The sequence below is a fragment of the Hyaena hyaena genome, unplaced genomic scaffold, assembly GCF_003009895.1.
Source record: "Hyaena hyaena isolate Hyena2069 unplaced genomic scaffold, ASM300989v1 scaffold_166, whole genome shotgun sequence".
In the NCBI taxonomy this organism is placed as follows: Eukaryota; Metazoa; Chordata; class Mammalia; order Carnivora; family Hyaenidae; genus Hyaena; species Hyaena hyaena.
Window position 1 is genome coordinate 652,632 of NW_024080799.1, and position 25,915 is coordinate 678,546.

Genomic DNA, 25,915 nt, shown 5'->3' on the forward strand with positions numbered 1-25,915 from the left:
TAATATGAGTTCCCAATTTTACTGCTTCCCACCCTTTTGATACTGCTACACGTAAAAAATGATAACTGTAAGGCAAACGAGTGCAAGCAAATGAGTCTGTCCATACAGGAGGTGAACAATCCTCAAAAGGCCCTCCCTGATTCAGTACCCATTGATGGCATTCCTGTAACCTGATGTTCTGTGATATAATGGTTGGGATACTCTGTCCTGAATGACTTCTTAGAACCTTCCATGATCAGGTTCTACAGTATTTGCCTAAAGTGATATTCACTGCTTCTAGCAGTCTTTTGAGTATTTCAGGTTCTTAAAGTCCCTCTGAATGTTTGGCATTGTTTGAATTTTGCATTTGAATATGCAAAATGTTTCTGAATGAGGTAATATTAAATCAAAGCTTACCAAATACTGTATGCTGTTGTTAATATTATGCACTGTCATTTTGACCTGGTTGTGTTCATGATAAGACAAAGAGAACTGAGTTATTTGCCCCCCAGATGGTGGTGTGCAATCTGAGATGTGTGGATTATCATTGTAATCTATTTTCTCCTAATTCCCTTACTTGAAAAGTTCATTTGATTTTAGTGTCTGAAATGAACATTCTTATATAAGGTTTGCTAAGCCACAAAAAAATATATACATGAAAAATTATGAGAGAAAATAAATGATTGTAAAAAGAAGAAGTGTTTTACTAATTTATTGACAGAAAGCAAATGTTCTCTCCTGGGACAGATTAAAGACGTGGTCCTCCAGGGCTAAGTGCTCAGTCCTTAGCAGGTCTGCGCCTGGTGCTTGAGACCCGACATGTTATGTTAAATCTTATAGGTGATAAATCTGTGTTGCTGTAGTTGCATATTGTATCAAAGGGGAAAAAAAAATCATTTGGACAGAATTTTACATAGTATTTTATTTCATAATTAAGATTTTGCCTCTTTATTCAGAACTGTGAGGATGATAGTTTCTTCTAAAATTTCAGAGTAAGAGTTCATTCTAAAATTATGGCTATGATAAATGTACTGTATTTGAAGAAAAAGAATTTGGACAATTTTTAGATTTCTGTGGAATGAAATACTTCTTAGTTTGTGATGGTTAGAGGACAGAGTTTATTCACATTGCTTTATGTTGTTACTAATAATTTAAAAATTATAGCAATGTAAGCCCTTTAAAAGAAAATACTATTCTATTCACACTGAATGGAAAAGAGGGAGGTAAGCCTAACAGCACACTGCCAAATATCTGAATACTGACATTTACTAATGTGATAAGACACTAGTTTTTCTTTTAAAATGAGGTTAATGTTTGCCAGTTTTCAACAGAAGGAAAGTATTTCTTTGAAAGCTTATTATTTCAAATGTTCAATCAGCTGAAGTAATGGCATGGTTATTTTTCTTCTTTATTTCTGTATAGAATAGATAAAGATGTGGAAGACAAAAGACAAAAAGCCATTGAAGAGGTAACTTAAAACTGTTACTGATCATTAAGTCAGTTAAGCATCAATTCTGCATGCATGTCACCTCTTTTAGGATGACTTCCTTCAATCATTTACCATACCAGATCCCCACCAGCCTGGCCTGTCCCCAGCCTTGTCAAGCACCCGTCTGTCCTCTGTGCGCCCATAAGACCATGTTGTTCATCTATTCCAGTGCCTCTCCTAGTGCGCTTACAATAATGTAATGATTGGTTTAGTACTTGTCTCCCCTAGACTAAATTATTTTTTTGGCCAATATTGTACTTCGTTTATCTTTTCATTCTCAGGGCCTAGCACAGTTTGTCTTCCTTGTGCCTCCAGAATACTGATGAGCACAAACTTCAGTTTCAAATTAGCGTTTATATAGAGGAAGTTGAATATTTTCAGACCTCGAAAATCTAGATTGGCGTTGGTAATGGTTTTATCTCTCGTTGTTAATTCTTTGAATTTTTAAGACATACAGTATATTTCATGAAATAAAATACCTTACTGAAAAATAGAAAAACATATTACAAATATAGGGTTTGTGGCAGTTTTTTAAATAAAAATAATAAAGTTTTTCGCTTTTTGCTTTGATGAATTTCTCTTAGAGCGTAAGCAAGGATTATTTCTCTAGTTATTTCTCAGAACATCTTTATGTCACGGCAACATTTATTTTTCCTTTTTCCCACGCTAGCCCCCCTGCCCCCTCTATTCATTAGCTGTATTGGCCCTTCTGCACCCCAAAGACTTCAGCTATGGCATGTTTAGAGGTCCAGTGATGTTCTCGCCCCTCCTGCACTTATTTTTCTAGTGCCGGTATTTTCCCTTTGTGTTTCAGATACAGTCTGTTTCTTCAAAAACCGTTTCATGTCCTGTACTGCTCCCAAACATTATTTACTTCTTTATCCAGAAACTTCAGAATTTGCCTTCTTATCAAACCACTTGATTCCACCCCAGTTAGATATTCTCAGACTGGTTCCCATTTCCCAACATTTTAGGAAATACGCTTTCCCTTTAGAATCCTCAACTTTAAAGGGAAATTCAGTAGAAAATACAAGAAAATGAAGTCATAATGAAGATTAGGATCAGTGTATCAGAAACAAATACATGAAATAAATGAAATATTTTCAAATGTATAAGTATTTGAAAGAATAAATACATGTATGTTGTAAAAACAAAACACAGCAAACTTAGACTTCAAAGAAAAATTATAAAATGAAAATGAAGAGTTTCTTCTTTCCCATCTTACTTCCTGAAAGTAACTACTTGACATTTATACTTTCAGACTAATTTTATTTATATAATAGCAAATGGCCTTTAACAGTTTTACATAAATAGGATCATCATTCTCTTATTTTACATCTTGCGTTTTTAGCTTAATGTTAAATTTTTTATTAATAGTTTTTATTTTTATTATTATTAGCACATTTATTTTTAGTAGCAGTGTAGTATTTCTTTGTGTGAATGTGTCATATCTAAGTCCGCTCCCAATGATAGATGTTTAGGTTGTGTTTGGTGTTTTTCTATCACAAATAATGGTTCACTGAATCTACTTATACACATATCTTTGTGTAACTGAAACATACTTGCTAAGTCAGAGGCTTTGTATTTTTAGTTTTCGTAAATTTTGCCATACCACCCTCCCAAAAGGTCCTAACAGTTTTTACTCCAGGCCACTTTATACTACTTTGTGTTTTCTCATATCTGATACTATTTTCGAACCTCTTAATTTGTGTTATTCTTATCACTTTAAAAATTTCATCTTGTTAATTTGGATTTGTATGTCTTTCATTCTGAGTCAACTAAATACATTGCTTCATTAGTCTATGGGTTCTTTATATTTTTTTTCTGGGAATTGTATGTATCATATAATCTCTGCCACCTCCCCTTCATTTTTTACATCTTTCCTCATGTCAAGGAAGTTAGTTCTTTACCATATGTGTGACAGAATAAAAGGGAAATGTTTTCAGGGGTGCCTGGCTGGCTCAGTCAGTAGAGCATGTGATTGTTGATCTCAGAGTTGTGAGTTGGAACCCCACATTGGGTGTAGAGATTACTTAAAAAAAAATTACATCTTTAAAAAAAATACAGAAAAGAAAATATTTTGAATTTCCTCCAAAGCAGAGAAGGAAGGGAAAAATATTATATTAAGCTTTCTTTTCTATCTGAGATGAAAAAAGGAAAGACATGTATCCAAATGCTTTATCTCCATTTGAGTACACTGGCCAGTGGTGTATGGGTTAATGTTTACCCACTGGTCCTCTGGTCATGGAAAGAGTGTGAGTTTCAGTGGTTGCTGCTGTCTGTAATGTAAATACTCCAACCGTGGCCAGTTTTGAGTTACTGATGTGACATCACTGGATGAGAAGCCTTGGGCCGTGGTGCACCAGTATATGTGGGTGTTCCACTGTACTGATGCAGAAGACAGAATTAATCTCAAGAGCCTGAATACTAGTAAGTGTAAAATAATTAGCAAGTAATGAGTTGGGGTATTTATTACCTTCTTTACTTTTGATATAATTTATTTAATTGTAACTTTATAAGTTTTAAACATTAGCTTTAACAACTGATGCTGAAAACTCACTAGAGATCTTGAGAGCCAGTATAAGCCAGTTCTAGCACACCATTCATACAGCGTACCTGTATACATCTGTCTCCGCTTATTTCTTTCCTCTTCATCCTCCCTTTTGTCATCCCTACTTCCCCCCAACCATATTAGGAGGAATTAAAAATAATTTTCTCTATGATTAATGCCCTTAGATTAATTCGCAAGTTTTAAATTTAAGTGGTTGAAATATTAACATTTTTCTTTATATATACTTTGTTTCTTCTATTTCACTTTTGGTCATTTGTGCTTTTAAGTATTAAAATTTTTAAATGTAACTATAAAGTCTATGTAACATGTTTGGTGATTATTGATTATTTGAAAATAACAGGTACTTTTTTATATTTTGGGGGGAATTCATGCCTAATTGTATGACTTTAATTTTTCTAGTTTTTCACAAAAGATGTCATTGTACCCTCTCCTTGGACAGATCATGAAGGGAAACAGCTTTCAGAGTATCATTCCAGTAAATGTGAGTGTACTAAAAATCACATGACTATATCAAAATCATAGAATCATAAAACTTATTGAATATAAAGCAGTATATGATAAAGTGTCCACTTGTCTGCTTTGGTAAGCAGTTTGATACACATTAGGTTTCTGGATACCAGAAGATTTAACCTTTTAAGGATCAAGCTTCCAAGTAATGAAGGAGGAATAAGCAATGAGAATAAAAGGCACAGCATAGAGAATACAGTCAGTGATGCTGTAATGGTATTGTATAGTGACAGATGGTAGCTACAGTTTGAAACACAGCATAACATAGAGTTGTATGGACTTGTCAAATGCACAGAGTCCCCTCTCCCTGCCCCTCCCCGCTCATTCATGAGCAATAAAGTTTAAATAAACTTTTTAAAGGTTACAGTTTAAAATGTGACTGAAATGTACCGAATTCCTTACTTTGGACCATTGTATTCTGATTTAACTTTTTTCCATGACCGTTACGAATATCAGTTATGATGGTTGTAGAGGATTCATTGAAGAAGAAATAGTTGGTATTGAATAAACAACTGAATTGTTAGTGATTTCTGCCCAGTTTTCCAGGTTAATTTCTATAATGAGATTCTTAAATTGCTTTGCTTTGTGCTAATTTCCTGATTGCTTATAAAGGTAGAGGAATTATGGACACCTGCTCTCTAGAGCAAAAGAATATAGCTGATTATCTGCAAAATTAATAAGGAAATTGAAGGATAAGCCGGGAATCTCTCAAGTATTTTTCCACTCCCAGGAAATGGTTATCTTATATTTGCTTTCACTGTCCTTTGAGTTGTGAACAATGTTCGAGTATTATATATATAGGTTCATTTCAGTGAAGTTGCCCACTCTTCTTTGTAGCGTGCATTAATTACGCTTTCAGTATATGAGAGACTGTTCCATTCTTTATCAAAAACACAGTGATGATAGGTAAAATGGCTCGAGCACTTTCCATGTGCCCTACAGTGCTAAGTGCTCTCAGTAATTCCGTACAGCAGCTCACCTGAGGCAGATAGTGTTCTTGGCCTCATTTGATAGATGAGAAAGCCTGGTTTTAGAAAGGTGAAAGCACTTGTTCAGGATTACAAAGATGATAGAAGTGGTCGAGCCTGGATTCGAAACCAGGCGCCCTCAGTTGCCTTCTGCATTCTCAGCCATTGTAAACTGAAGGTAGCGCGCCGCAGCCGATGGAGACCTCCGGCTCCTGGAACCCGTAGGGCGACCTGCACCAAGTTACTCAGTGTCTTTAGACAAAGGAATTGAACGACATAGTTATCTGTTAATGCCCCTCCCAGCCCTGAAGTTTCTATCCAAGGTAACATTTTCATAGACACTACTTTTATTTTGGGTTTTTGAACAGATGAATCAGCCTTCTTATGTGGTCTTTATATTGTGTTCAGAGGCAAGAATGGTTTTGTTTATTCACCTTGGCTGACTTAGACTGTTAACTTTTACTAATACTTATGCAGCAAGGCACTTCAGTGAACATACTCGTGGTTTTATTTATGGACTTCAGTGAAATTTTCTTTAGAATATATACATAGGCTGAGAATTTCTAGGGTGTAGGCTGTGTGCTTTCCTGTTTTGACTATGCAGTGCCCCCCGCTCTCCAGATGACTGCACAGTCCACACAACCAATAACCGTGCCTAGGATTTCTGTGTACCCGCATCCCTGACAACATTTAGCATTAAACATCTTTCAAAGGTTTCCCTTTCCTATGGGTTGTTTGACATTCTGAACGATTGTTGAAATTTTCATCTCTTCATATACTAATGATGTTCGAAATTTTCTTTCTTGTAAAATACCTATTAATTATTGGTCATATTTTTATTGGATTTTCTGTCTTTTTTTTGGTTAATGTCTAAGACACCTTGTATAACATAGTTATATTGGTTCTAAACGTTTGCAATACCGTCTCATTCTGCCATATGTATGCTATTTTTGCTCTTCATGTCTTTGGTTGCATAGAAATTCTTATTTTGATGTAATCAGATAATCCATCCATATTTTTCTGATTTGATTGTGTTCTTAAGCTTATTTAATAAGTCCTTGTAGGGGGAAACAACCAAAGAAACACTTGTAATAGATTTGAGAAGTGTAATAATGCTGCAGTAGGTATCTTTCTAATTTAAGAAGGTCAGAGGAGGAATGCTGTTTGAAGATAATTTAAGCTGAGACTTAAATTAGCCAGACTCCACAAATGAGGGAGGAAAATCAGAGTAGTATGAGAAATACCTACATGCGAGAGAGAAGCTATTTGTTTATTTAAAACAATTTTTTAATGTTTATTTTTGAGAGATAAACAGTGAGCATGGGGATGAGGCAGAGAGCGATGGAGACACAGAATCCGGAAGCAGACTCTAGGCTCTGAGCTGTCAGCACAGAGCCCAATGTGGGGCTCAAACTCAAGAACCTGAGCTGATGTCAGACGCTGAACTGACTGAGCCACCCCGGCACCCCGAGATCCTGTTTTTTTTAAGATGCTCAAATAAGTAGTGTTTAGGTGAAGGACAAGTGTGCTAGAGACCGAGACAAGGTTTTGAAGGGCTTTCCATGAAGCGAACGTGTGTGGACCCCTAGCCTGAAGGGCGTTAGAGGGTTTTCAGCAGCATAGTGCCTTTGATTACATTTGCTTTATAGAAGGTCACACTGCTTACATCATAGAAAGCATTTGAATGTAGAATTTCTTTTTTTATTTATTCTTACGGCATTTAGTAGGAGACTTTAATTCACTTGCCCGTCCACCTACTTACTCATTTACCCATTTATTTATTTAGGTTTGTTAAGTTACTGTATTCTGTAATGTTATTTTAAGCTCTGGAGTTTTTCTTTCCTTCTCCGTGCATTTTCCTTCCTTTTATTTTGTTTATATTAGTTATTTCTTCCATTGTGTTTGTTTTTTTTTAATCTGGTGATTTTCAAGTTACGAAACTTAGTAGTCATTAATTTTCAATTAAAAAAATATTTTTACTTTTGACTCCTGTTATAAAAAAAAACTGAGCATGGTTTTATCAAATTTTAGGTTTTGTCGAAATGATCTGGCATTTTAATTCAGACAGTTTATCTAACCCATATTGCAAAAACATTAAGCAGCAGAGGACTTGAGGACCTTGAGATAGGATAACATGCATCCTCAGTCTTTTAAGGTTAACATAATGGAGAGTAACCATTACTCTTTCCCTAAAAATTGTTACTTGGTGCCTCCTTATTTGCTGTGGTAACCCTTTAAGTTTTATCTTTATGGTCCTTCGAAGTTAAAAAACTAACAGAAACATGCCAAATTTTATATATGCAGATATTTAATTTTAAAGTGTTGTAAAAATAAAAGTTTTCACTCTGTTCATTTTTTTTTATTTTGGAAAAAGTAATCCTAAAGTAAAGTAAGGATATAAAATGTAAGATATGACACTTACAATGTTTTACAGGTATTAACATAACTAGTGAATCTCCGACTGGAAGAAAGGTGACCATCCATGCTGAGAAAAGCAATGGTGAGTATAAATATAATCTAAAATGAAGAATGTTCCACATTAAACTACATTTGATTTTAAATTCGGTTTGTGTGATAACATTTTACTCTGGAATTGAAATTGTATAATTATGAAGGAGCTATAGGAAAGCTCATTTTTAAAAATAATTATGATAGATAAATCCTGCCAGTTTTAGCAGTAGCAGTAGTGTGTTGTTTTCTTGTTCAAAGCATGTGAGTCGATTTTGGGTTTTTGACGGCATTTTTTTTTTTTACTGTGTGAATATTAGGAAATCTACCCCAAATACTTGAACAACTGGGAGGTTAGGGGTACCAATCCCCCATGCAGTCAAAAGTACATATATAACTTTTGACTCCCCCCAAATTTAACTCCTAGTAGCCTACTGTTGACTGGAAGCCTTCCTAAAATAACATAGTTAATTAATATGCATTTTATACGTTATATGTACTATGTAGTGTATTCTTAGAGTAAAGCAAGTTAGAAGAAAATGTTAAGAAGATCCTAAGGAAGAGAAAATACATTTATAGTGCTGTACTGTATTTATTGAAAAACATGCACATTTAAGTGAACCCATGCAGTTTAAATCCGTGTTGTTGAAGAGTCAGCTAGCTATATAGCCTGGCGGCGACTGCTGCTGCTGCTTTTTAAATTTATTTATTTTGAGAGAGAGAGCTTGCAAGCATGGGAAGAGCAGAGAGAGAGAGGGAGAGAGAATCCCAACCAGGCTCTGCACTGTCAGTGTGGAGTTCAACGCAGGTCTTGATCTCATGAACTGTGAGATCATGACCTGAGATGAAATCAAGAGCCAGACGCTGAATCAACTGAGCCACTCAGGCGCCTTACGCTGGCTTCTTTTTTGATTCCAGCACCAACAGTACAACCAGGAGTTAACTCTGGGCATTAACAGGTTTATATCCATGTTGGAAAGTGGGAGAAACTGCTTATAGAGAGGTGGCATGTTATTTAATAGAACACGTAAATGAAATAATTCAGTTTGGCTGGAACAGCATGGGGAGATGGTTGATTGGGAAGCACGTGCTAAATTACATGTAATATGCTTGCATTGATTTATCTGTGTTTGTATTTATTTATCTGCTTGCTTCCAGCTGCTTGTCAGACATTGCTGTCTCTTCCTGTGGATTTTAATTTAGAAAATGTATTAGGTAAGTATTGTATTTGTTTAAACCTTTAATAACTTAAATAGGTTTTATTTTGATGGCTTTTTGTAAATGGAAATAGGCGGCAGTGTCTCTAAAGAAGTGGGGGAACCATCCTGAAATTTCTCCTTTGTAGCATGGCCTTAATTAGCCTTTTTGTGATAATGAATTTTACAATAGACAAACTATTCGTGGGCATGTCTAATTGGTATTACCTATACTAATCGTGAAGTACTCAAAAAAGAATAATTTCAGATTTCCAACGTCACATATGCAATTAAACCTTGCCCTCTTTTTTGAACAAAATTCAGATATACAGTACATGCTGGTTTCTTAAAAAATCATATAACTGAAGCATAATTGCCCTTCAAAATGACTCGCTTTGCCTTTTATTCTGTTAACATTAAATATAGGTGACTATTTTAGAGCTGATGAATTTTCAGATCAGTCTCCTGGAAACCTCAGTTCTTCATCCCTCAGAAGAAAGCTATTTTTAGATGGCAATGGAAGTATTTCTGACTCCTTACCTCCAGCTTCTCCCAGAAGTCCTCGCAGTGGTGCTCAAGCCTCACTTGAGGTTTTTTATTCGATAGATTTATCTCCTGTACGGTGTAGGAGCCCTGTGCAGACCCCAAGTTCGGTAAGAAGTGTACTAAACGTGGTGGTTAGTTTGCTATGAGACGGACCTCAATGCTCATTTTGCACTCCAGGAATGGTTACCTTGGATTTTATATTTCATGAGGAGTAGACTAGTTCACATTTTGTCATTAGTCAGGAGTGTTATTGGTCAGACTCCGTTTTTGGTTAGAGGTGCACGGGATGACCAGATTTGTCATGAGTCTCCAGGAATTTCAGCGTAAGTTGTTTGCTGAACTATGTAAGATTTTCAGTATCCCACAACTGGATTGCCATTAATGGAGCAAATTAATTTAGAGTCGTTCATAAACAGCTGCTAGTATGAAATAGAATGGTTTGTTTAAACACTGCATTTATATTTTATTTTGATTAACATACTCTATTTCAAAAGTTTTGTAACGGTCTTCTTAATTGTCCTTGTTACGAGATGCCTTGCCTTTTGGTGGACGACCAAAGTTTATATGACCTACTTTATAAATGTGTTTTGAAGATGAAGATAAATAACATATGGCATATATAACAAATTGAGAAAGAGAACCATGTAATTTTCTTTATTTATTTTTATCACAGGGGCAGTTTTCGTCCAGCCCTATTCAGGGTAGCACAAAAAAATACAGTTTGGGAAGTATACCCAGCCCTTCCCCTATTTCTTCACCCACTTTCTCGCCAATTGCATTTCAAATAGGAAAGACTCCACTCTCGGGTATGTCTCAGAATAAAATAGCTGTTTGAAATTTCATGTTACTAACAGTTGTTATTAAAGAGGTTCTTTGTTAGCTTGTTCTAACTATAGAGTTCTAAATGACCACTTACCTTCTAAAATTTTGAAACTGGCTTTTTTATAAAAGGAACAATTTACCTTCAAAAACTGGATTCTCACCAAGCTACTATTAAACACAGGTAATCTGATTAGCAGTATTTATGTCAAGCAATCTTATACAGGAAATCAAAGAAAGATGGCAATTTTAGAGTTCAGTTGGTTTCTGTACGCCTTCTGACCTGTAGGTTCAGACTTTGGTAATCAGATACTCATATTTTGTAAAGATACATGTGAGTAAGGTTTTTAAGGTATAGTGTGTGGAAATTTACATATTTCTCTTCACACTATGTCAGTATCTTTGAAAAAAGCTATAGCTTCTTTTAAAAAAATTATTAATAATCAAAAGCTCTTCATAATAAAATTGGAAACCTAAAAACTACTTTTGTTAGTCTTTATGTATGTACGTGTACTTTTATATACTTACACATGTACTTTTATGTGGAGATAGGCATATACACACCACAGTTTTGTATTCTGCTTTTTTAACAGAGCATTGTATCATGAATATTTCACAGGTCATTGAAATCATTTATTATTGTATGAAACAAAGATTTTGAATCACTATATAAAACTCCATGTCATGGATGTATCATTTGTTTTCAACCATTGATAACATATAAAATGTTTCTAATTTTTTTTTATCAAAAAACTGATTATTTTTTTATATACATTGTATTTTACATATTTGTATCTTTTGGTTAAATTTTCAGAAGTAGAATTATTTGGTCAAAAGGGGTGAATGTTTTTAAGGCTCTTGATGCATCTTATCAGATTGTCTTCATAAAAGGTTGTATCAATTGAAATTTTTATCAATAGTATGTAAAAAAGCCAGTTTCTCCCATCTAGAAACACTGGTATTACCATTCTTTGTAATGTTTCCTAGTTTGGTATATTACAAAAATGTCTTACTACTTTTGTATCTTTGATTATGATGATATTGAACTCTTTCTGAATATTTATTGACCATTTATTTTGGGGGAGGGATTGTTAATATTTTACTATTTTTGTTGAATAAATGCTTTCTACTGCTTTAGTTTCCATATTTCTTATTGTTTGTGGGGCTGAACACTTTGTATGTTTATTTACCAGTGAGAGGATCAGTTATGGGATCTTGCCTACTTTTTAAAATTTTTTAATGTTTATTTATTCTTGAGAGAGAGAGAGACAGAGTGTGAGCAGGGGAGGGGCAGAGAGAGAGAGAGAGATGCAGAATCTGAAGCAGGCTCCAGACTCAGCGGTCAGCACAGAGCCAGGTGCGGGGCTCAAACTCACAAGCCGTAAGATCATGACCTGAACCGAAGCCAGACACTTAACGGACTGAGCCACACAAGCGCCCCTTGCCTATCTTTTAAAATTTTTGTTTTTATTAAGCCAATGAAGTTATAAGAAGTATTATGTTGGGGCGCCTGGGTGGCTTAGTCGGTTAAGCGTCCGACTTTCGCTTAGGTCATGATCTCGCGGTTCGTGGGTTCGAGCCTCGCGTCAGGCTCTGTGCTGACTGCCAGCTCAGAGCCTGGAGCCTGTTTCAGAGTCTGTGACTCCCTTTCTCTCTGACCCTCCCTTGCTTACGCTGTCTCTCGCTCTCTCTCTCCTAGAAATAAATAAAAATATTAAAAAAAAAAGAAAGAAGTATTATGTTGTAAGGCATTTTTATCATTTTGATTATCATTGTTAAATTCTTGGTTTCCTTTTTCTTTTTTTTTTTTTTTAAGATTTATTTATTTTGAGAGAGAGGCGCAAGTGGGGAAGGGGCAGAGCATTGTGGGGCTGGGTGCAGAAGATCTGAAGCAGGCTCTGTGCTGACAGCCAGCTCGATGTGGGGCTCAAACTCACGAGCCATGAGATCGTGACCTGAGCTGGAGTCAGATGCTCAAGGGACTGAGCCACCCAGGCACCCCATTAAATTCTTTGTTATTACAAGTATTATCTTACAATTTTTTGCTTGCCTTTTAACAAATTGCTTATAGTATTTCACAAGGTTTTTACATACTTCATTTACCAGACACAGCTATTAATTTGTAGATGTCAGTTGATATATTCAGTATTTTCTTTGTGTATGAACAGTATTGCTACTATAATAATGTTGTGAACATAACATTCACATACAACATTATTATAGTAGCAATATGTTTATGAGGAAATAATTCTCAAGGAGCTAATTATTTTGTTTAATTAAAAGTAAGTACCATAGGAATTCCTACTTAAAGAGACACATTCATTTGTGCTGTTGTTTTTAACACCTAAATTTCACTTGAATAAATAGTACAGTGTTATAGAAATCCATTTTTTCTGGCATTAAAACATGATTACCATTTAGTAATGTCTTTTCCATTTGTATGTTTTTATGATGTAGTTTTCCCCTTCCATTCTTTTAGAACAAAGGAAGTTTGCTTTTCATTCTCCCGATAATTCATCTGGAACAACAAATTCTAATGGAATTACTAATCCATGTATCAGAAGTCCTTATATAGATGGCTGCTCACCGATTAAGAATTGGTCTCCTATGAGACTCGAAATGTGTACGGGTGGTGCTCAGTATCGGACCTCACTGATTCGGATACCCTTCACTCTTGAGGCTCACAGTGAAGATGAAGAAGATCAGGTGAATCTTCCTCCCACGGATGCCTCATCCCCAGCCATGGACACCGGAGTACACCTGCGGCAGTTGGGCAGTGACACTTCACACGGCACACATGTAGTAGTGACGGCCATGTCTATCACGCAGAATCAGTCCAGCACTTCCGAGAAAGAATTCGCGCTGCTGCAAGACGTTGAAACTGAGAAGGAGAACAACACTGTGGATATGGTTGATCCTATAGAGATAGCAGACGAGAACACTTGGATTAAGGAGCCAGTTGATAATGGGAGTTTGCCCATGACTGATTTTGTGACTGGGATTGCCTTCAGTATTGAAAACTCTCATATATGCATGTCACCTCTTGCGGAAAGCAGCGTCCTTCCTTGTGAAAGCAGTAACATTCAGGTAAGATCATTTAATATTCTGCAGTCCTTTGCGGTCTCCCCTACTCTGTTTTTCTCAGAGATTATACTAAGAAAGAAAATGGGTTAAAGGTGAGCAGGGGTGCCTGGGTGGCTCAGTCCTAAAGCGGCTGACTTGGGCTCAGGTCATGATCTCACGGTCTCCCTGGTCGGGCCCCAGGTCGGGCTCTGTGCTGACAGCTCGGAGCCTGGAGCCTGCTTCGGATTCTGTGTCTCCCTCTCTCTCTCTGCCCCTTTCCCACTAGCACTCTGTCTCTCTTCCTTAAAAAATAAATAAACATTTAAAAAAATTGTTCTAAATGTGAGAACTGTAGCATTATGTAACATTTTTAAAAAATATCAATACATGGTGATACTGAGAGGATTCGTTTTTTTTTTTTTAATTTGGGCTGATGGTACATATTTAATATTCACGTTGACTGATACTTGTTTGGAGTAGGAAAGGATGACAGCAGAACAGAAATCAAGCTGCTCTGTCTTCACAGAGTTCTAGGGTCAGGCAACCGCTCGGGACTCCTATCCCTCATGTGGAGCTAGCGCCAGGGAGATTCAGTTCCTGGTAAAGTATTTGTCTTGTAGAATTTCAGTAGTTTTGGTTTCCCTTTATGTGATTTAGGAAGAAAAAAATAGAATTTGAAAGACTTCTATGTTTATGCTCTTTGTACTTTTTAAAAATGATTTGTACATTTTTAAATGTAATTTAAAACATTTAAACATTAAACATGTAATTTTAAACATTCAAAACAACATTTTTCATGTAATCACACATTTCCTATTTGCAGTATCTGACAACAGGAAAGCATGATTCATTTGACAAAGCAACTTCATAGGTAGCACTTTTTTTTTTTTTTACGTTTGTTTATATTGAGAGAGAGAGAGAGAGCACAAAGGGGGGGAACAGAGAGAATGGGAGAGAGAATCCCAAACAGGCTCCACACTGTGAGTGCAATTCTGGATGCAAGCCTCAGACCCATGAACCGTGATCTCATGACCCAAGCCCAAATCAAGAGTCGGACACTTAGCTGATGGAGCCACCCAGCCTCCCTGCCAGCACTTACTTTCAGAAGGACATTTGTTCCATTAATTGCCATCGTCTTTTTTGTTTGTCTTTTGAGAGAAAGAGTGCGAGCAAGAGGGGGTGTTGGAGGGTCAGAGGAGGAGAGAGAGAGAGAGTACCTTAGACAAGCTTCACACTCGGCATGGAGCCCAGTGCAGGGCTCGATCCCACAAACGTGCGATCATGACCTAAGCTGAAATTTTGTCCGATGCACAACCGACTGAACCACCAGGGACCCCAATTGCCATAGTCTTTGAGCTGAGAACTTTAAAATGGTCAGAAAAGCAGCTTTCACCTGCCATTTCATAGTAACAACATTTAACACTTTTGTAGCTCTTACAGTATGCCAGCCATTATTCTGAGTACTCTACGTGTATTAATTTATTAAATCTTAACAACAACTCTATGAAGTAGGTGGACTATGGTCCCCATTTTACAGAGGAGGAAACCGAGAGTCAGAGAGGTTAAGTAAATTCCCTATATCGCTAATAAGTGGTGGTACCAAGATTTTAATCCTGGCAGTATGGCTTTAGAGTTCATGTTCTTTGCTCCAGGTTTGGACTGACTCCTAGTAATAGCTAACACGGACACAGTGCTTCTGTGTGCTGGCCACTCTCCCACCCACCTTATATGTAGCCATTCATTTAATTCACCTCCTGCCCTATAATGCTCTAGTGCTGCCTGTTTTGGAATGCTAAAGTTTAACACTCACAGGGGGATTCTAAATGACCCCAAATTAAATACAATCATCTGCTCATGTTTTTATGTCTATAATGTCTCTCCTGACTTCTAGGGTCATTGGTCAGGAAAAATACACTAGAACCACTTTATATATTTTAGCTTCTTAATTTGGTTCCTACATGAAAAAGCACTTAGAGTCAAACTTGGCCTTCAAGGTATTGTTAACTTCTTTTTCTCTCTCCCTTTTCCTCACTACCTCTTTTTTTTTTCCAGAGCATTTATAGAGGAATCATAAAATGCTTTCATTGCCATACACTTTAATCAGCTAATTCAACTACCCATTGGAAGCCTATATCGCTACTAACTTATCACCCACTCTGTGCCTGAGTACCTGTCAGGGGTATTCTGGTCCATTTTAGGACTTCTCTTACAAGTCTCTTCTTCACATTGAGATAAAATATGGTTCTGTCTGTGGTATCTACCAGTCAGTTTCAGTTTTACCCTTTGGGCCATAATAGAAACCTTTTGCAGAGTATTTGTAGTTTAAAAATGTTTTCAGACATTCTTAACCTTCCTACCACAAAGGTAGCTTCTGAACATTTGAAGACAGCCGCATTTTCCCAGGCCCCTTGACTTGCTTTATCGTGGACCGGTTGGCCTAGGTGTGTGGTGCACAGCTGTCATCCTAGAATATCCCTGCAGCAAACTGCGAATTCCCTTCCCCTCTCCTGGGTTCCGTCTCTGGGTTCTGCACTCCATTCTTCTCCTTCCTGGTTTACCTCACACTGTACGGGAACACATTTTCTGGTAGCTTTGTGAGGAGGAGTACATTTCTTAGATACCGCATGTCTGAAGGTGTATTCTTCATTCTCTCAAATGGAATTTGGAAATAATTGTCCTTCAGACTTTGAAGGCATTGTTTCATTGATACGCTTTCATTATTGCTGGTGACATATCTGAAACCATTTTTAAAAATTTTTTTTGATGTTCATATATTCTTGAGAGACTGAGAGAGACAGCATGAGTGGGGGAGGGACAGAGAGAGAGGGAGACACAGAATCCAAAACAGGCTCCAGGGTCTGAGCTGTCAGCACAGAGCCCAACATGGGGCTCGAACCCACCAACTATGAGATCATGACCTGGGCTGAAGCCAGACACTTTACCAACTGAGCCACCCAGTTGCCTGCCCCTGAAACAATTTTAGTACTTAATCTTTTGTATGTGGTCTCTTTTTACCCAGCCTGGACATGTATGCATCTTTTTCTTGTCTACAATGTGCAAGGTGTCAGTGCTGCTTTGGAGAGGGTACCTTTTCATTAGCGGGTCTTTGTGACCTGTAAACATGTGCCCTTCATTTGGATCTTTTTATCCTAGATTTCTCCTCTCTCACTTTCACTTTTCTTTCTGGAATTTCCTTTTAATTCTCCAATTTTAAAAATCTTTTCACTATATTTATCTCCTTTTCTAATTTGGGGGAAGTTTCCTCAGCTTTATATAATAACACTTCTGTTGTGTTTTTGTTTCTGCACCTTTAATTTCTAAGGCTTTTGGGGGGGTGCTGGGGTTGTTTTATTTTTGCTTTTGGTATTAAAAAGTCTGTAGCATGGCTGGCAAAAGCATCATGTGGTCTGGCCTTTGCCTTACTCGTGGGCTTCATTTTGTTTCCCTTCCTTCTCTCTGTTTCAGTCACATTAGCTTTCCAGAGTTTTAAATAGCCATGTTCCCTCTTGTCAAAGGAGCCTTTCCATACACTGCGTAGAATTCCTATTTCCCCCACTTTACTTAGTGAACTCCTATTAGTTTTTTAGTTCACAACTTAATGGTCACATCCTCGAAGGAGCCCTCCCTGATCACAGTAGCCAAGCCAGATCTCCTATGCTTTCGTAATTCCCTGTACGCTCTGCATTCTTGCCAGTCAGACCATCTGTCACGCAGTCATGTGTGTTTGCGTTTATCCCAGAGCTTCTGTAATAGCTACTCATTAAATATTTTGGAATGAAAACAGAATGGATTTGTATAGGTAAGTTCAGCAAGGAGGACTATAAAGTCAGAATAGTGAGCCAACCTTTTTGAATCCTGAGGAAAAGGAGGTTTGGTGAAGGAAGCAGAGCCCCCAAAGGAGACTGAGAAGGACCAGCCCGGGGGTGGGGTGGGGGAGGAGAGGGGACATGAGGAAAGCATAGTGTCGTGGAGCATCTTAAGGAAAGGAAGGTTAGTACTGTGAAAGTAAGGGCAAGGGTTATAGAGCTTGGAAAGTGGCCCTTGAATTAATACAAGCAATTTGGTGAGTGAGCAGCCTCAAGGTGGGGAGGTGAAAAGTGCATGGAAGGAAGGTAAAGAAGGCGAAGTAATGTCAAACTATGTGTAGATGACTGTTTGAAGAACGTTGGTTGTGAAGGGAAGGGTTGCCATAGCTAGAGAAGAACATTAAAGTCCAAGATCTTTTTGGAGTTTCTTTAACTTTGTTTTTTACTTTAGGTGGGGGAACTAGCATATTTAAATGGAGAGGTAGAAGAGTAAAAAGAACAAAGAACTAGAAATTGGGCAGGATAATTATTAATAATAGGTATTAATTATGTATCCCTTTCAAGTACCGGAGACCAGGGCAAGTATTTCACAGAATCTAATCCTCATGATACCTTCTAGCAGATGTGATAAATATAATTTATAAAATTTATAATTTATTAAAAAAATTTATAACTGAGGCGTGCAAGATGGGATAGACTCTAGAGCTCTGGTGGGGGATTTGCACAAGTAACCCTTCCACTTTTGTAAGGGGTGGGGGGCTGGGATGGACTTGGGGGCACATGTTTGTAGCTGGGGGCTAGCGTAGCTTTAAGGGGCTTGGGTTTGAGAAAGCAAAATGGCAGATTTCAGTTCATCTCCAAGCCCAGTTAGTTTTCTCCGTTTCAGGAAGTGAGAGCCTCTGTGAGCTCGTCCCCTCTCACTGACAACAGGGAGACTAGGAGGTTGTAGGATAGTTTGACCATTGGGAGTAGAGTCCACGTGACTGTACTTGCAGTGCACTACCTTAGGTAACGGGAGGCACAGTCTTCTGGGACAGGTAGCAAGCCAGAGGGACAGGGGCCGAGGAAGATGCGGATGGCGAGGGAAGCGTGAAAGCGCTGAGGCCTGATTTCAGGGAATGCAGTCTAACTCTTGCCAGCTGCCAACCTGAACCTGGAAGGTTTTTGAAAGACCACATCTGATTTATGTGGGAGAAAAGTAGAGTAACAATGTGTAGGATGATGGCAGTAGAAACACCATTTGAAGGCAGCATAGTCCAACGGGAGGGAAGCAGATCTACATTGCGGTCAGAACCCAATTGGAATTAGACTTTGGTCATTTACAGGCTGTGGGATCTTAAGACAAGGTGCAACTTGACAGTGAGAAGAGCATGACTTTTTAAGCTAAAAAGCGCCTCATGTGCAGCTGAGAACAACTATACGATGTTGCTGATGCCCCTCCGTTGATGCCTGCAGGAAGTGATGAGATGATGTGTGCTGTCTAGTTGGTCCGGGTAGGCACCAGCGGTAGTAGTGGCCTAGGTGAGAGCCAGTGAGGTCAGCCAGTGTCCTCTGGGGCCGCCCGTTGACTCTTCTCTTCCCGTGGAGTGGGACAGACTCCCGGGCCGGTCTTACTCCCTGCTCTATCAGCTTTGCCCTTACGTATTCACTTACGCTTTACTATTGAGTTACCTAAGCCAGTTGTTTGGCGCTGGTGATAAAAGAGTTAATTGGCAGGGGTGCCTGGGCATCTCACTCTTGATTTCTGCTCAGGTCATCGTCCCAGGGTGGTGGGGGTCGAGCCCCGCATCAGACTCTGTGCTAAGTGTGGAGCCTGTTTAAGATTCTCTCTCTTCTCCCTCTGCCCCTCTCCCCTGCCCTCTCTCTCAAAAATAAAAAATGAGTAATTGTCAGATTCTCTGGAAGCAATCTGATAATTATATTTTCGATCACATAGCTGTCGAATGGCAACACAGCCAGGTGTTTCCCCTGGAATGCAATGGAAGGTTGTTTTTTTGTTTTTGGTTTTTTTTGTCTTTTGGGGCTTTTTTTTTATGTGCTACAAGGATTTTGTTCAAAGACAATGTTACTCCCAGTAGTCAACACATATGCATCCATCTCTGAAAACTGGAAGCACTTTTCTTAAGATTATGGTACAATGAATGCACCTAGGCTATTCTGATGTTGGTGATGGGGACAAAAATACACAATCTTTTCATTCTTTCTGATCCTCAGTTGCAGGGAAGAGTTTTAAGTGCAGGGTGAATCCCTCCCCTCGCGGGGTTTTGTGTTTGGTACTCATCACTGCACAGGCAGATGCCCGTGTGCGTAGTGGACAGGGGTTGGGGAGTCTCAGCTCTTTCTTCGTCACCGCATTCTGATACTGTAAAAGTCCCTTTTCTGACCCTTAGCTTCCTCACGTGTGAAGTTGATAGGGTCTTTGTAAGGAGAAGGCAAGAATGGTATCGAATAGTGTCTTACAGGCTCTGGTTTTTTAGGCGCTCAGTAAATATTTATCATACATGTACCCAAACTGAAGTTTGCCAGAGTCCCTTGTTCAATTTGGGGCTGCAACAGTACATCCTAGAATGCTACAATTAATTAAAGTGAAAAGTTGAGGGGCGCCCGGGTGGCTCAGTCCGTTAAGCGTCCGACTTCGGCTCAGGTCATGATCTCACAGTTCGTGGCATGGGTTCGAGCTCCGCGTCGGGTTTGTGGGTTTGAGCCTTGCGGCAGGCTCTGTGCTAGCTCAGAGCCTGAAGCCTGCTTCAGATTCTTATCTCTCTGACCCTCCCCCGCTCACACTGGCTCTGTCTCTCTCTTCACAAATAAATAAAAACATTAAAAAAAAAAAGTGAAAAGTTAAACTAACATCTAGAGCCATTGTATATGTGGTATTTTTATGAAGATTTGTGGGTCAACAGTGGGTGTGAGTATAATGTAAATGACCTTTTTAAAAAATAAATTAACTTGAATACCTTTAAAGAAAGTGTGCCTTTTAGGTAAATCTTATTTAGAGATACAGCCAAGCCATTCAAAGACAAGGTTGGTAAATAAATTGGAATTTGAAGTTGATTGTAATCCTCACTTTATCTACTGAGTGTGATCACAAAGTAACAGGAAAGCAAGTTCATGCTGGCTTGTTCATGGATTCTAAAGGACATTACAAGATACATTTTAGTAAAAGGAATGGTGTAGTACAATGACTGCTTTGAAGAACAACCAATGTAGAATAGAACTATGTTTTATGTTTCTTTTAAATTGCATTCAGTATCAGTATTAAGTAGTAGATTTGTTTTGTTCAGTTGTGTATAGTAGTGTATAGGGAGTCACTTATATTTACATGTAATAATATAAACCATATTTTAAATATACATTTTTTTAAGTTTATTTATTTTTGAGAGAGAGAGAGCGCAAGCTGGGGAGGAGCCAAGAGAGAGGGAGACAGAATCCAGTGGGCTCCAGGCTCCGAACTGTCAGTACAGAGTCTAACGCGGGGCTCAAACTCATAAAACTGTGAGATCATGACCTGAGCTGAATTTGGCCTCTTATAACTGACTGAGCCACCCAGGCACCCCAATATACATAATTTTAGAACTGTATTTTATATAAATATTTTTAATTTTATTTAAACATAACAATTTCTCAAATTTTGTGGATAAGTGAATTAGTTTGCAATGTTATCCTTGGTATTTTTTCCTTCTCTTTCCTGTCAGATGGATAGTGGCTATAACACACAGAATTGTGGAAGCAATATTATGGATACGGTTGGAGCAGATAGCGATGCACAAACCTTGGAAGTTGAGAATAAATCTCAAGTTCTTAATACAAAGGTATGGAAAAAAAACAGAAAGCATGATGTGGTTGTAGGTTATAAGTATTTACTGAATGTGATTTTTTTCAGGGGTGCCTGGCTGGCTCAACTGGTGGAATGTGTGACTTTTCATCATGGGGTTGGGAGTTCGAGCCCTACATAAGGGGTAGAGATCACTTAAAAATAAAAATAAATGTGACTGTTTTCAGTTTTTCCACCCCATTTTGCCTAAAATTTTGTTAATTATCGTGTTTAAGCCTCATCTTATTTTCAGTTCATTTAACCACAGAAAGTGCTTTTTAAATCAAAACACTTCATTTTCCTAAACAACTCTATGGGAGAGATTAAGAGGTTGGAGAGGGAGAGCCAGTCGTACTTTGGAATTGGCACCTGAACTCCCTTCCTTAAAACCAAAGGGGATGCCAGGGAATGACAGGTTTTTGCCTCTAATGTTTGAAACTAAGAGACTACAGCTCAAAATAAGAACTTTCAAAGATAAGGGCTCTTTTCTTAAAAATCCAAAAGCTTTGGGGACCAGGAATAACACTACCTTACCTACTGAGTACTTGTACAGACATATACTTTTGATTAGGACATTTACTGAACTTTCTAGATATGATAATTATACTATATATATATATATATATGCATGCATATTTGAAGAAACTCATTAATTTTAGGCACTACTTGGGAGAATTCTTTGATTTTTTTTTATATACCAATTTATTAATGAACATAATAAACAACATAACTCTCCAAGTGGATATGAAGATGGAATGTGGAGGCCACCTATTTAATTTCCCTTTCATCCATTTTGTCAGGAGGTGGGATTGTAAAAGTAAGCAAGCATTAGGATACAGGAAAAATACTCTTTTTGTTGCAGAATATGGACTTCTAAAAAATCCTGTCTTCACTGTCCCTTTAGAATTCATAAAGAAATCCGCATTCCAGTTTTAAAAAATATTCACATAATAGTTACACTCTTGAGTGGTCCTATTGAAGCAGCCAGTAAGATGTTTTCTCTTTTTCCCCCCCAGGAAGACCGCGTGACACAGAGGTGTTGAATGAGAACAGCAAATCCTCCCCAAGACAGCAGGCCATAGAATCATCTCAGAACCAAAGACCATCAGCGAATAGCTCCTCACATTTTTATGCACAGGATCAATAATGTGATCGTGATTGGGAAAGTTGCTTTAACTAACATGTTTAGCTTTTTTCTTTCCCCCTTAATGTGAAAAATCAAGGGCTTACTTTAGTGACATGGGAACAACAGAAAAGCTCCTGGAACTTTCAAGTCATTGAAGAACAAGTGTATTTTTTATTAATAAATATTTTTGTACTTACTTTGATTGATGTGTTTAACAATAAATTTGAGTACGGACTTTGCCCCTGTCCTGCAGGGTCGGTGAGCTGCTTATTAGTACACCCTGAATTAGTACAGCACTGGATTTGGCAGTAGTTTCAAGAACACGTAGAATTGTGAGGGTAGTGCTTTACATAAAATGAGTATTTAGACAAATATACATTTATTATTACCTTTGTGAAAGAAATAGATCTGACTTCGATAAAAAACTTAAGACATAGAAAGGTGAAGCAGGTTTCCACAACTTCTCATTCTTGATTTGTTAATTTCTGTGCAGAAATTTTTATTGTCAGTGATTTTTCCAGTTACTACTTTATAAATACTAGAAAGGTAGTCCTAATAGCATCTTAGTACCACACATTATTGGGGCCCCTGGGTGGCTCAGTTTGGTTGGGCTTCCCACTCTCGGTTTCAGCTGAGGTCATGATCTCATGGTCATGGATTCAGGCTCTAACAGTGCAGAGCCTGCTTGGGATTCTCTCTCTGCCCCACCATCGCACACATACACACACATCTCTCTCAAAATAAACTTAAAAAACAATCATGTATTATTAGTGGGGTAATTGTGGGATGCCCAGAATCCATCTCCATCCCTAGGGCTGGGACACCCTTTCAGCTCAAATTTGCCTGGGGAGAGGAGTGAACTTGAACCAAGTAAATGAGTGGGGACTGGGTGACAGAATTTCTGTAGGACTTTAGGCCTATAAAGTTATGGTTGGGGAGACACAAAACTGATTTTTTTAAAAACCTTAAGTTCATGTTGGGAGCGGAAGGAATATATAAATTTTTTGGAAATATTCTTTATCTCTAGAGAATGGATATTCGTATTTACAAATCACCTTTTAAAAATTATCTTACTCAAGGGGTGCCTGGGTGGCTCAGTCAGCTAAGTGTCCGACTTGGGCTCAGGTCATGATCTCACAGTTCTTGAGTTCGAGCCCTGCATCGGGGTTTGTGCTGACAGCTCAGAGCCTGGAGCCTCCTTTGGATTCTGTATCTCCCTCTCTCTGACCCTTCCCTGCTCATGCTGCCTCTCTCAGAAATAAATAAAACATTAAAAAAAAATTTTAAATTATCTTACTCAAAAGATGGAGGAGGGGCGCCTGGGTGGCTTAGTCGGTTAAGCGTCCGACTTTCGCTTAGGTCATGATCTCGCGGTTCGGGAGTTCGAGCCCCGCGTCGGGCTCTGTGCTGCCAGCTCAGAGCCTGGAGCCTGTTTCAGAGTCTGCGTTTCCCTCTCTCTCTGACCCTCCCCTGCTCACGCTGTCTCTCTCTTTCTCCCCCCTAGAAATAAAAATATTAAAAAAAAAAAAAATGGAGGAATACTTTATACACACCCCTAGGAAATAAAAACATACTCATTGTGTCATTTTATTCACTTTTTACACCTTATAAGAGTTTATTGCTAACCTGCAAAAAGACCATTTCTTCCTGTGTACCTGACTCCTCTCTCCCAGCATAGTAACCATTAAAGCTAATGTCAGTCACTAGGTCCACTGCTAAAGACTATTATTGAGTCCTTAAGCACATAGGCTTTAGAAGCAATATAAACTTAACAACTGTTGTGCTGTAGGAGGAATTCTAGTTCCTAAGAGTCTGAGGTTCCCTGGCTATGTTTTCTTAATAGTACAAGAAACAAGATAGTGATTATAGCTAGGAATCAAGTCTATAGTCACTACTTGATCTGGGACATAAAACCTTAATCTTCTCACCTATTGAATGGGGACAGTGGTTTTACCTAACGGCTTTTTAAGTGTAATACTCCATGTGTGCTACTTTGCATAATTAGCACATTTTAGATGACCAAAGACGAGACTTTAGGGTGAAAATTTGGATTCTGGTCATCTTGAACTACCCAATAAGGACTAATGCCTGAATTAGGTCTTCCTCATGAATGACAAGAAAACAAACGTGCAAAGTAGAAGGTTAGCCATTGTTTCTTTTAAGTAAGAAGCTTCCCTTCCCTTCTGTTGCAAGTAAACTATGGTGTCATCAAAAGGGATTTTTAAATGCTAGAGTGGTGGAAATCAAATCTAGTGTTTTGTGACACATCAAGGTTATGAAAAAAGGTTTTGTTGTAACATAGCCACACTTGTCTACACACTATCTGTAGCTGCTTTCACACTGTATGGGAAGAGTTGAGTACCATGTTGGAACAGAGACTGTCTAACATGGTGGGGCCTTTGCAGAAATGGCATGGGGACACCTGTGCTTGTGTGTTAGCCCATTACTTGGACCCGAGACCACCCAAAGTTTTCTTTCACCTGAAATAAGTTCTGCCTCAATGTACAGATGTTTTCCTCAGTATAGGAAACTAGAACAATCACTTAATTGTTGAGCGCCTAAATGATGGTACACATAATTGTAATCACTCCCACTGAGTATATCTGCCGATAATATTGCCAGTCCTTTCTTGGGCATTTACCACAGGCTCCTTCAAGGCAGAGACTGTTTACCTGACTTGGTGATGAGCCTGGTACATTGTATGTACTTGAGAAATTGGATAAGCTAAGTAAAATCTTTTTAAGGTAACTCTATCTCAAAATATTAAACAATCATCAATCTTTGTGGTTAATAAGGCATACCAAACTAATATTTACTTCAATCTGTTCCCTTATATATGTCCTTAACACAATCCTCTTTTTCCTACAGAACCTGATACATATGCAGTTCAAAAGCCATTAATGGCCATTTTTTACAAGTAATATGATGTGGATGTTTAATGTTCTATCTCTATTTTCTTTAAGCCTCAATGCCTTACTTGCGAGGGAAGTGGGGGGAAGATGTGAGCTTAAAGGTCAAAGGTAGTCATCACACTTATTACCTGGTATTAAAAAAAACTTTTTCCAGTCAGATCAAAATATCTTACTTCTTGCCTTCCTACATCCAAATCCCAAAATCTCACAGTTATTGTTTTAGGACCACTAAAAAAATGCAGGAAGCTTTCAACAGTAAGGGAACACAATATAAATGAGGTAAATTAAAGATGGCAAAGGACTAAATTCCTTGACAAACCTTGACTTCATTGTCCTATTAATCTAATAACTGCCATTCAAACACGGGCAGCTTTCAAGATCTAGAAAGAACAGACTGTTGTTCCTGACTCTGAAAATGTTCTATTTTCCACCACAGGAAAATGATGGGTTTTTTCCTATCAATATTAAATAATCAAATTACTTACGTAAAATTAATCTGTTCTTTAGCGAGCAGACGAATGGTCTATTTAAATGATCTTTACAGATCCTTGGAGTTGCTATCCCGTCACCATTTAAGTGATGGATATTCAATTGAATTTTTATGCACAGATAGTTCTGTTCAATTCAGAAATGAAGTAGTATGATGGGACAGACACAGTCAACACACAGT

General features: G+C 38.1%; 1 protein-coding gene across 1 annotated transcript in view; it reads left to right on the forward strand.

The window, feature by feature from the left end:
• BORA (BORA aurora kinase A activator) overlaps window positions 1-22,530 on the forward strand; it is a 27,865-nt gene extending 5,335 nt beyond the window's left edge. The window contains exons 4-12 of the mRNA XM_039240083.1: window positions 1,402-1,447; window positions 4,440-4,521; window positions 7,950-8,015; window positions 9,122-9,178; window positions 9,586-9,812; window positions 10,379-10,511; window positions 13,004-13,611; window positions 21,089-21,205; window positions 22,224-22,530. Coding sequence (XP_039096014.1) covers window positions 1,402-1,447; window positions 4,440-4,521; window positions 7,950-8,015; window positions 9,122-9,178; window positions 9,586-9,812; window positions 10,379-10,511; window positions 13,004-13,611; window positions 21,089-21,205; window positions 22,224-22,250 — 1,363 coding nt within the window. The 3' untranslated portion in view covers window positions 22,251-22,530. The remainder of the gene's footprint in view (window positions 1-1,401; window positions 1,448-4,439; window positions 4,522-7,949; window positions 8,016-9,121; window positions 9,179-9,585; window positions 9,813-10,378; window positions 10,512-13,003; window positions 13,612-21,088; window positions 21,206-22,223) is intronic.
• Window positions 22,531-25,915: the final 3,385 nt, after the last annotated feature.